The sequence below is a fragment of the Anolis sagrei genome, chromosome 3, assembly GCF_037176765.1.
Source record: "Anolis sagrei isolate rAnoSag1 chromosome 3, rAnoSag1.mat, whole genome shotgun sequence".
Classification (NCBI taxonomy): Eukaryota; Metazoa; Chordata; class Lepidosauria; order Squamata; family Dactyloidae; genus Anolis; species Anolis sagrei.
In genome coordinates, this window is record NC_090023.1 from 148,147,610 (window position 1) to 148,161,927 (window position 14,318).

The following is a 14,318-nucleotide window of genomic DNA, read 5'->3' on the forward strand; positions in this document are numbered from 1 at the left end:
TAGTCTCATTATTAGTCACATCGATTTCAACAGACTTACCCTAAAGTTGACTAACACTGGATTTATGTTCGTATTTCAATGAGGCTAGATAATTTGTTGACATGTTTGTGAGATTACAAGCATAACCACAACTCTTTATAGCTAAGACACATGCCTACAGGAAAGAGGCATAGAAGGAAAAATAACTGATGAAGCAGTCTTTAAAATGACACAGGGGTATCTGGTGAGGGTGATGTCTTTTTTTCTGACACGGAATAGAAACAAAGGAACAGTATCTTACATACATGTGGTGTAGATGAAGTAGAAAACACGCTAGCTATCCAGTTAAAAGATCATATAGACAGAAACACCTACATAATCATGTATATTTAAGTCAAATGTGCACTACTGAGGATATGAAAAGGGCAATGCCAACCAGTTCCAGATATCAAGGTTGTGCATCTAGGTATCTCCAACTGGACACCAGTTTTCATAATGAACATAAGGACACAATCAACTCCATACATGTGATTTCTAATGTATCAACATAACTCTGTCCAAGAAACTATCTCTGGCATGAAACCATATGAGAAAACACAAAAACTCTGGGCATACACTGGAGCTCCCATATTTGAAAGGAAATTGAGACTTAATATTACTTTCATGGAAATCTCAACAGGATTAAAAGATGTGAAATCTTATTTTTGATTCTAAATAAACCTAGGACTCAGTCTAGTTGAGAAAAATATAAAACTGTGCAGCCAGTTACTACAAAATACTCTCTTGTTCTGATATGTACACATTATTTGTATGTCTGTGTATGTGTATGTCTGATATGTGTATGTCTGATATGTACACATTATTTGTATGCCAGGAAGCATGGAATTTTCACATACACAAGTGCCGCAGTAAATCCAGTTACACACTATGAGCAAGGTTCATTCACTACAAAACATGTTCCATTAAAGCACACAGCATATCTGATCTAAGAATTTTACTTAAGGAGCTTCTCTGCAGAATTTCTGAATACCTCTGTTGCTCCAACTATTTGAAAAACTACAGCGATTAAAAATGGCTCACTAGATCCAACTGGTATTTTCCTGCCTTGGGCAATTGTTTAGACTCTAAATTTTAGAATGTAAAGACCAATAACACAGTCAGCAGCAGCAGTTCATGGGTGGAAGTGGAAGAGATGGTCATAGCAGAAACCACATAGCCTTTTCTTGCACAAAAAATGTATCTTGGGCCTTGGACACTGATTTCTGTGGGAGAGATTAGGAAGCCTGCTGCAATCCAGAACTTACCTTCACTCCATCAGTCTTCTTATTCAATAAGCTTTTGGCAGCTGCAGAAAAAAATAAATAAGAGAAGCAAGTGAGGTTCATTTTAGGAATTTTAGGCTATTCACCTTCAACTCAATCTTTCAGGAGTGTTAGTAGAATGTAATATTACTAATTAGGAGATGTGGTTGTCAAAGAGCAAGCTAGAACCAACCTTGGGTCCTGCTTTCTCCAAAGAACAAATTATGCAAAGGCAGCAGCCTGCTCGGCATTCATATTTTGCACACGGCAGTCATACCTTTCCACAAAGCATTGTCAGTAAAGCTTTCCCCAACCCTTCAATATTAAGAGGTAACGGTGAAAAGACTGGGACAACAGAAAATGTACTTAAACATTCTGAGTCATCATAATTAACTTGTGAATACAACTGCTAAGGCTGATTCACACACAATAAAGTTTCTTCAAGGCAGCTACTATAAACTTTAGAAAGTGTGAATTTAATATGTTACTTGACATACATAAAGATTACTAAAGTTATCTTCATTAGATATAAGTTCCTGCTTGGTATATACACGGCAAATAGATGCACATATGATTTTCATGCAGGACATTTTTCCTGTGAATAGGCTCAGGTATAGCTATTACCATTAAAATCTAGAGTTGAAGGGCACAGATAGCATCTGAATGGGACAGACACTATGCAAATCCAATTTAGCAGTGAGAATCCATGTGGAATAGTTGCTAAGAAAAGAGGTGCATGTTGTTTTACCAAGGTGGGCTGGGGGGGGGGGGTCAAAGCAAGGCAGCACTGGTGGCTGCAAAATGGGAGAACTCAAAACAGACCATGAGCAAGATAAAGGATAATTGTTCCTTCAAAAGTGCAAGGTTAAGTCACCTTGTTTTGAGTGAACAACTAGTTTGCAAAGACACACACAAACATACATACAGAGTACGCATACATAGGAAGAGCATGATCATATATTACATGTGTAACAGAGGACCCCCTTTCTCAACTGTACACATGAGATCCTCTATCCATGCCCAAGGACAACATCTCAGCATAGTTATACACAACAACAAAGCAGATTTTAATTGCAGCTCCTTTGTCCACCAACTCTTTCAATGGACTAAACATCAGTGGTGTTGTACAACTGTAAGTTGTGGTCAACAGAGGATGCTGAGCTCATGGTGACAAATGAATCTTTGTTAATGTTTCTTGAACACTACTCTTTCTTCCATCCCCAAGCAAGGCCAGCACATTTTTGTTATTTTGGTATTGTGGGTGTTTGTGAGGATGTGAGAAGGTACAATACTGCTATTTGAGTAATTTTAAAGGCCATTTGGGGCTATTTCTGGTTAAAGTTTGCTTGAAAAAAATTAAAAATGGGCTTGAGGTGTCATGGGTAGCTTTCTAAGGTGCAACCGTCAGGGTGCATCTAAGCGACACTTTCCTCAATTGACATGGAGGTACAAGAGCAGGAACAAACAGATCCCGGTCTTAAATCTCCTTGGCTAATAATACATTTTGGGGGGGGGGGGGGGGAGGAGAAGTTGCGATGATATCCAGAGAACAAACTTCTTATGAACAATAAACTCTTTAGCTTTGGGTTTGCCCAGAAGGCACAATATTCTTGTGCTTAAAAGCCCAAGGAACCAACTTTACCATTTAGGGAGGATCTCCTATATCAGTGGTTCTCAATCTGTGGGTCCCCAAGTGTTTTGGCCAAAACTTCCCAGTTTACCAGCTGTTAGGATTTCTGGGAGTTGAAGGCCAAAACATCTGGGGACCCCACAGGTTGAGAACCACTGTCCTACATATTCCACACATCACTAAGATGGGCTTATTACATCTTCTGCAAAAGGATTAGTGCAACAAAACAAGGAACATTATACTTCAGATTGAAAGCAGTAAGAAGTTTGTTCCTTTGTTCTCACTGACATAATCCTTTGGCCAAATTTAACTGGTGAAGTGGCCATAGGACATCATTACAATCATTGTTTGACTCCCAAATGTCTAGGACCATGCAGTGAAGAACAAATTCAAAAACATGGTTCCACAGTATCATATGATGAGGAACTTCGAGCATATCACAAAATGCTACTGATATTGTTATTTTGCACTCAAGAGAATTTAACTGTACACTTTAAAGCTTACCTTTTGAATAAAAATGGTCAAGAACGTAAATGTTTTAAAAATCTGAGATCTTAACAAACGAAGTATAGAACCAAAACTGTAGGCAAAACGGAATCGGACAATCACAGATATACCATTTCTAACAGAAGGCTGTAAAACCTTGAATGAGGGAGAGTCCTCTATCTTGTTCTACTTGGCTCTACTGTTAAATACCTCTTACCACCAGAAAACTTAGTAATTTTTTTCACATAGTTGAATTCACTGATTTAGGTCTTACTCTCGGAAGCCATAGAAAACACTTCCTTCCCATCCTTTCAAATAGAATAACAGAGTTGGAAGAGACCACATGGACCATCTAGTCCAACTCCCTGCCATGAAGGAAAAGCACAATCAAACTACCCCTGACAGATGGCCATCTAGCCTCTGTTTAAAAGCTTTCAAGGAAGAAAGCCTTTTAGATATTTGAGGATAACCGGTCAATGTTCTCTTCTCAACTAAATATTCCTACTTCCCTCAACTGTTCTTCAAAAGGTTTATTTCTAGGGACGTTCCATATCTGCATAGCATAATAGCTGCAAAACACATAACAAATAAGCACATAACAAATAGATCTGCACGACATAATAGCAGGACTTGGGTTTCCTATTCACTTTTCGAGTCCTTAATTCATGCAATTTATGTGAAAATAAAAAGTAACAAACATGGCATTGCCATTTTTTTTAAAAAAGGTATTGTTTAAATTATTGCATTTTTACAGGGATAATGATAAGAGGGGGGAAATTAGATTAGAATACCCCATCCCCCTTTGTATGAGTTAGTAGATAGAAAAGAAACTGCATGATATGGAATCAATCATACTAAAAACAAAAAATAAGAGGAAGATAGGAAAAATATCACTATCTGAGTAATCTTCCAAGTTAAAAAGATGGACTGGGATAACCCTGGCTCCACTAAATCTTATGTCACAAATGTTGTAGATAGCAGAGTTGCCACTGAAAATCAATGCCACATGGATGGACACTCATGCAGAGATATTCCACACAGTAAGCTCTGCTGTAAAAGAAACAGATGCTTTGTAAAAGTGTCAATTTTCAATTCTGTAGAAGCAGTTTTTAGAGTCAATTATACCACCCTCAATATACATGAATCTGGTCTTAACAGGAGCTGAATATAAAGCAGAAATAACATGCCACACCACAAAACAGCACTGACAAACTGAACATACATAGAGCAAGGCTACAAAATTCTGGTCTATGAGTTCTTGTTTGTCTGTAATAGAGAAAAAAAATGTAAAATAGGTATAGCCGAGAAATATTATGCTTTTGGCTGGAATTCACTTCTGTCCTTTGAAAAGAACAAGGTAAATGTTTAAGAAGTAATAAAACAAAAGATAAGTAGATTGTCAGTTACACAAAACTTAGAGTTGGTTCTGTGTAACTCTAAAATATGGCTTTTGTAGATGTCAATTAGAGCCAATACAGGGCACTATCTTACCTGTCCAGTAGTCTCCCTTTGGTCATGCCAATATTTAGGTCTCACCCTCATCCCCAAAGCACAAAAGTGCCAGCAAATTTCTATAACCTTTACAACCACACAAAGGCAGCAGTTATCTTATTTTTCTCAACACTTGAAGAAGCAAAGCTGACTCAGCTCATAGGTGTTTGATGAAGAAGCAGAGAGAGATGAACAGAAAGTGTGACATACCCCATAGATTAGGAACGGGTAGCCAAATACTTCTTCTCCCAAGTGTGAAATTCTTTACAATGTATATTATGGATACAGTTAGTATTAATTTCTGGTGGGGGGCACAAAATGAAAGGGAAGTTGTGCTGCAAATGAATCTTGCATGTTCTGTGAACAGATGCAAGATTGGAAACAAACTACATCCACAAAACCTAGTGATACTAGCCAGAGCACAATGGTGGAAATCTGTTCACATACTGCCCCTTTCATACACTTATACATAGTTCCAGCATAATCCATTTGCTTTCCCAATAGTGCAGGAGCAAAATATTTGCTGGTCATCTGAAGTGGTTCATGCAGCAGAAGACTAGGAAAGACTGTTACAAATTAATTTACGATACAGTCACAAATAAACAGAAGACAGACATCTCAACCAATGAGAAAATAAAAACAAAGATGCATGTTCGCATAGTGTTTTGACCTGTGTGATATATTGGAAACAAAAATATTTATATGAAATTCTTCCAGTTGAACACCATACATAGGCACAAGACCCACTGACAAATTACTCAGATGACAAACCTCATTGGACATGATACACAACTTAGCACAAAATGACAGCAGGGACAAAGTCAGGAAGGATGCCTAGAATGATTTATTCCAGGTCAAGAAATGTTGCATCCATGCTCTGCAGATTCCCTGATATGGGACACAACATCCATTTCTAGCCTTCTCTATTCTACCTTGTATGAAGTTAGGGAAAACTCTGCTTGAGAAGTCCCTCAAAATTTTAATATTAAAAGGCTTACGCACAGGGGTAAGAGATGTATAGCCTGTTCACTTTGCTAACTTTCATTATTGTTTAATGTAAAAGTATAGGTGGAGATAAACATGAAATTGTGAAGGTATGTATTTGAAAAAACCTATAACCATGAAATACCAATTTCTAATCTTGAGACCTAAGATCTTAAAAATCATTTAAGGGTGTTTTATTTATGTTTTAAATATCTCTAGCAAAGGTGGCAGCTTTGGCCCTCCAGATGATATTGGGTTACAACTGCCATGACCCATCACCATAGGCTATGTAGACAGTATTGATAGAAGCTATAATCGAACATCTAAACAGCCACAGAGTGTCCACCCATTCACTAGAGATAACTAAACAGGAAGCTCTCATCACTAAAGATGTCTGACATCTTCTAATGGAAAGTTAAGAAAATCACTGCCAGTATTATTTTTCATTATATTTGCTATGCTGAGAACAACTGCAAATGCAAAGGCAACTTTGACTACAGTGATTTTGAAAGAAGTCAGCAACGTTCTTGCTTACTTGAGCCCATGTGAATATAAATTATCCAGAACTAAGTAGCCAGCAGGCTCAACTTGACTCCAGAAAATCTGTTTTCAGCATGCATAGGATATAGTAGCATATATTTCGCAAATAGTTTTTTTTAGGTCTGAAGACTCCCTATCTCCAACTTAATTGAGGGGACATTATCACTCTGTGGTTTTTATATAAACAACAGGAAACAGGAAAAACAGAATTTGCCAGTGTGGAGGCAACTCAAGGGGGAAATCCAATTATAAAGAAAACCAGGAGGATGATGAACTAATATTCCTGTTGACTTGTTTGATCTGTAAGTATTCTTTATAGTTCTATTCATATCAATATAAGAATAGGCTGTGGGTAAGGAGCTACTCTTTATACGAAAGTGCACAAATCAAGGGAACAAAACCATTACGGCCACCTCCAACCCTCACTGTGTTTCAAACCATTTTACTTCACTCAGAAGGGAAGAAAAATCATTTGAAATAATAGAGCATAATGAGGCAGATTTTTCAACAGGACTCTTTCCACGTGATTCAATTCTTTTTCAAATACAGAAAGTTTGGGGGCAATCATGGTTTGTATTGAGTATTACAGTTTGTTCCCATATAGCCATCTCCCTTCCATTAGAACTTTCTTAAGAATAACTACCTAGTCATCATGGCCACAAAGTAAATTCTGATAAACAATTTGGCAGTCATTTTTACAGGATGTAAGTCCTGGGTGCTTTTATGTAGCTAGTGTATGGTATTTAATCAACTAGCATTTATAAAGTCCTGACTCCTCTCAGTCTGTTGTAGGAACTATGGGTTACAGAAACCCAAATTCTGTGGTAATCCATATATTGCATGGAACCCACACCGAGTCTATCCTGAAACAAACATGCAAATGAAAACAAAACCAGTGAGGGCCTGCAAGGAACTTATAATGGGATCAGGGAAAGAGAGACAACGTAACCAGAGGGTGACTATTTTCCCTCTTCTCTTTACTTCCAATTATTTGCTAAAGAGGCAAAGAAATCCTGGGGAAGGTAGAAGCATGCTGCAAGAGCTCTGGGAAAGTGCTGGAAAGTATCTATAGTGTCTAGTTACATGGCAAATCCCATGAAACTGGTGAGGGAACCCCAGGGAGGCTGGCACCTCAAGAGCACGAGGGTTGGATGCTGGGCTCACTTCTCTGGGCTTCAACATAGCTATGGACATTCATCTGAAACTCATGCAGATAAGCAAATATAGTCCTCCAGATGTTTCTGCATAACCAATAGGAAGTTGCTGTGTGAAAACACCTGGAGAGCCACAGCTGCCCGCTTCTATCCTTTTAATCTTGTTCCTTTGCCCTATAGTACCTGAGCCCACATAGCCCACAATGCTGAAGTATAACCATTCAGAGCAAGAATGTTGCAAAAGCATATTTTGGCTCTTCTACTTTTAAAATTCACTTCTATGTTACTTAAAGCAGCTGTTTAAATGCAAACCCTAGAGAGGCCATGATGGCCCTATCTCTGCTTGCCTTTCAAAGGTAAGTGAAAATATACATATATCATAAGACATTTAGTGCATGTTGAGGGCAGGCTGCTGGGGATGCTGTGAGTGGGATTTTGGAGGGTTGTAGAGTTTTTAATTGTAATTTTAATTGTATTGCATTTTTATTTTTATGCTTCATGACACAAATATTTGATTGTTTTTAATTTTATATTTATAGGCATTTAATTTCTTTTTAATTTACACTGCACTGTATCTTGTTTGCCACTTTGAGACCCCATGTCAGGAGAAAAGTGGGATAAAAATAAAGTGAACAACATAAATAAATAAAATATATGAGGAAATGGTTAGCCAATTGTGTGTATTCCTTTAACAATATGGTGGGTCGGTTCCTCAGAATCAGCTTGATATAAGATAGTGTTTCATTCTAGTCTTGACTGGACAGTTTATTGGCATGTTGATAGTTCTACTCTAATACACTGGCTATAATAGTTTCACTCACCTTACGAAACCCCTTCAAAGAGCAGGCAATAATACCTCAAACTACACCAATCCCTGTCTCCAAATCTCATGTGCCGATTCACTGCAGGACTGGGTTAAGCACCCAACATGCATACTTTGTTAGTAGACTCAAAATTCATGTAGTTATGGCTCTTGGTTAGATGGAGACCTCAGTGCATGCCCATTTTCTCAGCCAGCAAGCATGGATGGCATCTCACTGGGTGCACAAACACTGGCATGCTGGTTTATATCAGCAGTGGAGTTGGTGAAGGGTGGGCAGGTGGGTGGTTCTAGGTTCAGGCACTCAGGAGATACAACTCATGCCACATACCTTGCTCAGCCAGGCCGGCAGCACTCATGGCGGCCGAAGCAGGGGCGGAGCTCTGCCTGCCAACTGATTGGACACAATCATTCAGTGGGAGGAGCCATAATAAGCAATAAAGGCCCAACAGCAACAAGAGAGCAAGGTGCAAGTCAATTAGTTTTAAAAAGAAAAGTGGGAAGAGAGAAAGGATTGAAGGGGGAAACATAGTATTGCAAAAAAGATAACTTATTCCCCTTAAACAGGTAGATAAAAACTACAGAAACCAGCACAGAGGGTTGGACATCAGGAACAGAGTTCAGAAAGCTGTAGGATTTAGCTGTAAATAACGTTTATGAAACAAGTTCTCAGATACACTGTCTTAGGTCAGAAGAACCAGAGAAGAAGATATGCTAATCTTCATATTTAACAGCGAAGAGGCAGTAGCATAGTACTAGGGATGAAGGATCTGGAGAATGCTACATATCTGCATCTGTACTGTGTTGCAATATCCTGTATTATGATATCAAAATATGAGAGAAATAAAAATATACATGAATTAAAGTGAGCAACAGAGTACTAGATTTGGGTTTGTGATTGCAACAGCATCTGCGGCTACTACGTGAAAACATGTTCAGTAACAAAAAATATGATCAGTAACATGGAAATAAACCATCAATTTTACATAGAAAACACAAAATGTTGACATGTTTTGAAGCTACAGTTTATTAAGAATATCTTCATAACCAGTTTTCCTTACAACTCTCTGGTAGAAAAAGGAAGTTTGGCTCAACATGCAGGATTCTTGAACAATCCCTTTCGGTGCCGAAATGTACAAGGAAGGGCCACATATATGCCTTCTGTTCAAAGAATTCTAATACTCAGTTACTGAATTTTTCATCATCAAATATGGGATGGCTTACTCAGCTACAAAACAAATGTGAACAAAATGTGAATACAAAACATTTACATTTTATTTTTCTATCAAACATTCTAGGAAAATAAAGTTCAGAAGGTATTAAGTATTCAGAGGATTTTAAATGAAATAAAGAAGAAAAAGGCATAATTCTATCTCCCACCACTCAGAATTGTGGTCAAATTAGCTATCTGGGCATCTTGGTGGTTCTGCAGAAATTGTCAATATCCACCTAAAAAGAAGACAGGATAGAAAAACATGCCTAACATTTCGGATAACATTTCAAGGTGATGGGAAGCACAAAACAAGCTGCTCAGAAGTAGGAGGGAACCTGTGGAATGTCTTATTATACATACACACAGAAAAAAGTAGCCAAATTTTTACAGGAGTGAAGCTAGTTGCGGCACACTAGGCATGCCAAGGAAGAGCTTCTTGCCAAGTTACAAGCAAGTTTGTCTCTCTCGGATGTGTAAATGAATGCAGAAAATGAAAAGTTGCTTGGAAGATTTTTATGTTAACATAAGACATTTCATTCATCAAAGTCACGTGGGTGTCATATCTTATATTTGGTGGTTTAAAGTCTAATCCAATGGCTGGGCCATATAGTGTGCTCTAAATCCCATAGTCTTTGATTTATTGAGAGTGGACACCAGCCATGCTCCCAATGGCTCAGCTCCTGAGTCTTTGGTATGTAGCATTCAGATCTTACATACCAAATGCTAGGGCTTGCTTGCTGGGATCATGGTGGCATGGTGCCAGTCTTCTTCTTTCTCTCCAGCCAGCCAGGCAGAGCAGCCATGCACCACACATCCCCTAAGCCCTAAGAGATGAGAGCCAGGAAGCCAGAGTGAGCTCTATCTGAGGCTGTTTACATCATATCAAATACCTTGGAGTTACTCTAATGTGGGTGCATCTGGCACGCACTTTCCCTTCCCACTGTTAAGTGGAAAGAACAACTACAAGTCATGCTCACAACAGACTGACCCTAAAGCAGTGGTTCCCAAACTTTGGTCCTCCAAGTATTTTGGACTTCAACTCCCAGAAATCCCAGTCATCTTACTAGCTATTAAAAACTGTGGGAGCTGAAGTCCAAAACACCTGGAGGACCAAAGGTTGGGAACCACCGCAAGCATTTGGTAGGCAGCAAAATAGATTAATGTGTGGATCCATCTGTTCTACTCTCATCTCTGTAGGAATCTTGAGACAACATCATGTGTAAGGCCCACCTCAAGCTTTTTTTATGGGGGGTGGGGAATCCCAGGAGAGTTCTGGGCTTCCCCAAGGTCTCTAATCTCTATTTTTACAGGATCCCAGAACTCTCTTGGGGGGGGGGGGGGTGTCTTATTTCCATGTGACTTTATATAGGTCTGTTTCAAATGCACCAGTCGCTTGAGTTGGTCCAGCAACAGGGAACACTGCCCCTCATTAATACCTGAAAAACCTGGCACCCCCTAAAAGGACTTCACATACATTATCACAGTAACGCTTACAAAAGCAATAAAAAGACGGACAACCTTGAGTGCAAACAGAAGGTTATAGGGCATTGCATTAGGCCATCTTGAGAAGTTTATTGATGAATTAAAAACTAGACTAAGGGACTTGCTGCACACGGTTTACATTCTGACTCACTATCACTTTCTTATCATGCCTTCTCCAAAAAGACTGAGTAAAATAAATATGTGTACAAGTTTCAGACAATGGACATAGTGTCTTTCCAATCCTACTACCTTCATCTTTCCCCCTCCCATCTTGCATATTGAAAGTGTTACTAACTGTTTTTATGAACTGGCCCAGAAATTACAAACAATATAATTAAAATATAATGGCATACTCTCTCAAGCACACATACATACACACAGAAATTCAGTGCACCAGCTTTACATTGAGGGGCGGTTTGTGCTTGACGGTTCATCTGTTGGAAGACTGCAAATATAAAGACCAGATTTGTTCAATGAACCTGAGAACTGATTTGAGGGGTGGGGTAATCCATGTCTCTCACTGACTGTGGAAACATCTCAGTAACCTCCAGTACGTGTTGCAGCAATTTCACCTTGTTGGTAGTAGGACAAGGAATGCAGCCCCTATTTCCTTTGAATGTGTGGGGCATCTTCAGCCCCACACAGAGCACTTTTCAGTGTAATATCAGTTGAATATTTGACTAACTAGATTAAATAACTGTGACAAGAGATTAAACAGTATGCATGGGTGCACAGAGGATAAACTGAACATATATGGCCTTATTAACAGATTTAAATATATACTAGGAAGCACTGGTTCTTATTCAGAAATCATGTGATCAACTCTAATTGATTGCATAATGATGTGATTCCATTACAGTGCCCATAAATATCAAATGGCTAGAATCTCATTCTCACAAACCACTTTGTAAATAGCATTAATATTTCTGCTCAAGAAGACATACACCCATAAATCTCTATGCAGAAAAACATAATAAACTCAAATTTCTCCCCAGTTGCCTCTTCTATTTCTCAAATTCCTCTTTTGTGCTGATGATTTCCAGTCATAAACATTCAGTTCAACATTATTCTGAACTCAGGTGTACATACTGCTAGGAGCCACTACCAGTCACATCTGCATGGAAATATCTATACCTTGTAAGCATTTGCAAACATGGTTGTCACATTCACACTGTTATAGAATCGTAGAATCATCAGACTTGGAAAAGATCACAAGGGTCATCCAGTTCAACTTCTTGCCATGCAGGAAGACAAAATCAAAGCACTTCTGGCAGATGGCTATCACGCCTTTGCTTAAAAATCTCCAGAAAAATTGACTCCACCACATTCTGAGGCAACGTAGTCCAATGTAAACAGCTCTTATTTTATATGTACTCATAAAAATTGTAGGCTTGGGGCCTTGCAAATCTTGTGTGCTTAGAACACTTTACACATTTTACAGTTGGAGGTAAAACCGTATTATGGATATCTAGTTTGCCTGAAGAAGCTTCTTTTTTCTTTGATCCAGATGTGATGCAAAGGAATGGAAGGATGGGGAAACTTGTGCAAGGGGCATTTTGTACTTTTCCTGGTCTGAAGAAATATGGTGGCTGAAGAGGAATTTCAAAGGATGAGGAATTGCAAGTAAAGGCATTTGGCGTAGGAATCAATCAAGTAGCTCTACCACAACAAAAATTCTGGACACAAAAAGTAAGGTTTAACTGATCAGGGAACACAGCCTTCTTGAATGCTTAGCAGAAGCAAATTTAGCTTCTTCTTTTTTAATATTAACTTTTTATAGTTTGAAATGTTCCCCTTCTTTCCATTCTACTGAAGCATGCTTCTTCCTTACTTTTTCTAACTTTAGTTTAGTAAACATTTATCCAAAAATATTTCCATTTTGAACTTTTTCTGATTTTCACTGGAGGCAGCTGAAGATTCACAGTTCTGCACTGGAAATCTAGCTTTGTATTTTTAAAACGTATTTTAAATGTTTTACACTAGCTATTTTAAAACTTGTATACCAAAATGCAAAACAGTTAAACATCTGAGAATTTAGAATGCTCAAGTTATCTGAGAAAATACCAAAAGACCATGTTTTATTCTAATTTTTTATATTCCATTTTTTCTTCATTGTCTATGTTGTTTTGAAATGTTTATTTATCCCCATATCCTGTTTTATACTTATTATTTATGTCTCACTTATTTAATGCATCCAGATTTTAATTATTGCCCACAGGTTCTCCACCTCAAATTTGGTCGAACAGTACATATGAAAAACTATGTAGTCTGCTTTAGAAATAGCCATCCTCAGAAAACCTAGACCAATTCTTTTTCAAATATGACAATATTTATTGTTGCTTTCTGCCCTGGTTAAGCACCAGACAGATGCAAATATGGAATAAAACAAGGTAATTTCACATCTTCCTAAAAGAAATTGCATTTATGAACAATTTGTACAAGATGACCTGGTGAAAACTGTTGGTGTTACATTTCAATCCTGCTGTCTTTCAACGGTAACCATAAATAAACATTACTGGGCAAGAAAACATTTCAATAGGCAAGAAAACTTTGAATCATATTGAAAAAAGTGTGTGCATATTCTTTCCATCATGATTTTATGGTACAACTTTTAGGTTGTCCTAAGCAGGCTAGGGGAGTTCAAAATTGCAACAGTAACAACCCAATCATATGAAGAGAATCCCCCCCTCCCTGAGTAGGGCATATTTGGGTAGCCATGTTCTGTATATACAGAAACAACTATGGTGATTATTATAAATAGGAATCACATGCCTTTATTATAAATCCCCATTTATTGAGGTAATGGGGCAATCAGATGGCATCTTGGAGAACACCTTCTCTTGGCCACAACCAGAATCAAGCTGTTTGGATACTAGGAGGAGGAGCTGCCCACCGTCCCAGAGGGTCAACTGCTCTCCATGGAAGGTCAGAGTGGTGACTCTTCCCCCACAGGTTTTTCCACTGCAAAAAGCTAGGTGCCATTATTATAATGAAAAGCAGAGTTAACACAACTTCTTATTGAGAAACAAGCTGTGACAAAAACCCCAGAAGGAAAAGAACAGCAGCAGCAGCCTGGATTCTTTCAGGGTTTTCTGTAATGGAATTTGAAAGAGCTTCCACTCCATAAAGAATCTTGTTTTTGCATTAAATTATGCTACTGCTCTGAGTTGAAAGAAACAAACCTTCTACCACAAGATATAAAGAACATTATTTCTAATTTAAAAACTCAAGGATGCTG

General features: G+C 38.3%; 1 protein-coding gene across 25 annotated transcripts in view; it reads right to left on the reverse strand.

The window, feature by feature from the left end:
• CAMK2G (calcium/calmodulin dependent protein kinase II gamma) overlaps positions 1–14,318 on the reverse strand; it is a 168,099-nt gene that overhangs the window by 45,067 nt on the left and 108,714 nt on the right. For 14 of the 25 annotated variants that reach the window (XM_060769146.2, XM_060769144.2, XM_060769141.2 and 11 more), the window contains exons 13-14: positions 8,717–8,779; positions 1,284–1,324 (exon numbers count right to left, since the gene is read on the reverse strand). In XM_060769146.2, coding sequence (XP_060625129.2) covers positions 1,284–1,324; positions 8,717–8,779 — 104 coding nt within the window. The remainder of the gene's footprint in view (positions 1–1,283; positions 1,325–8,716; positions 8,780–14,318) is intronic. The other 11 variants (XM_060769150.2, XM_060769145.2, XM_060769143.2 and 8 more) reach the window with 1 other exon arrangement.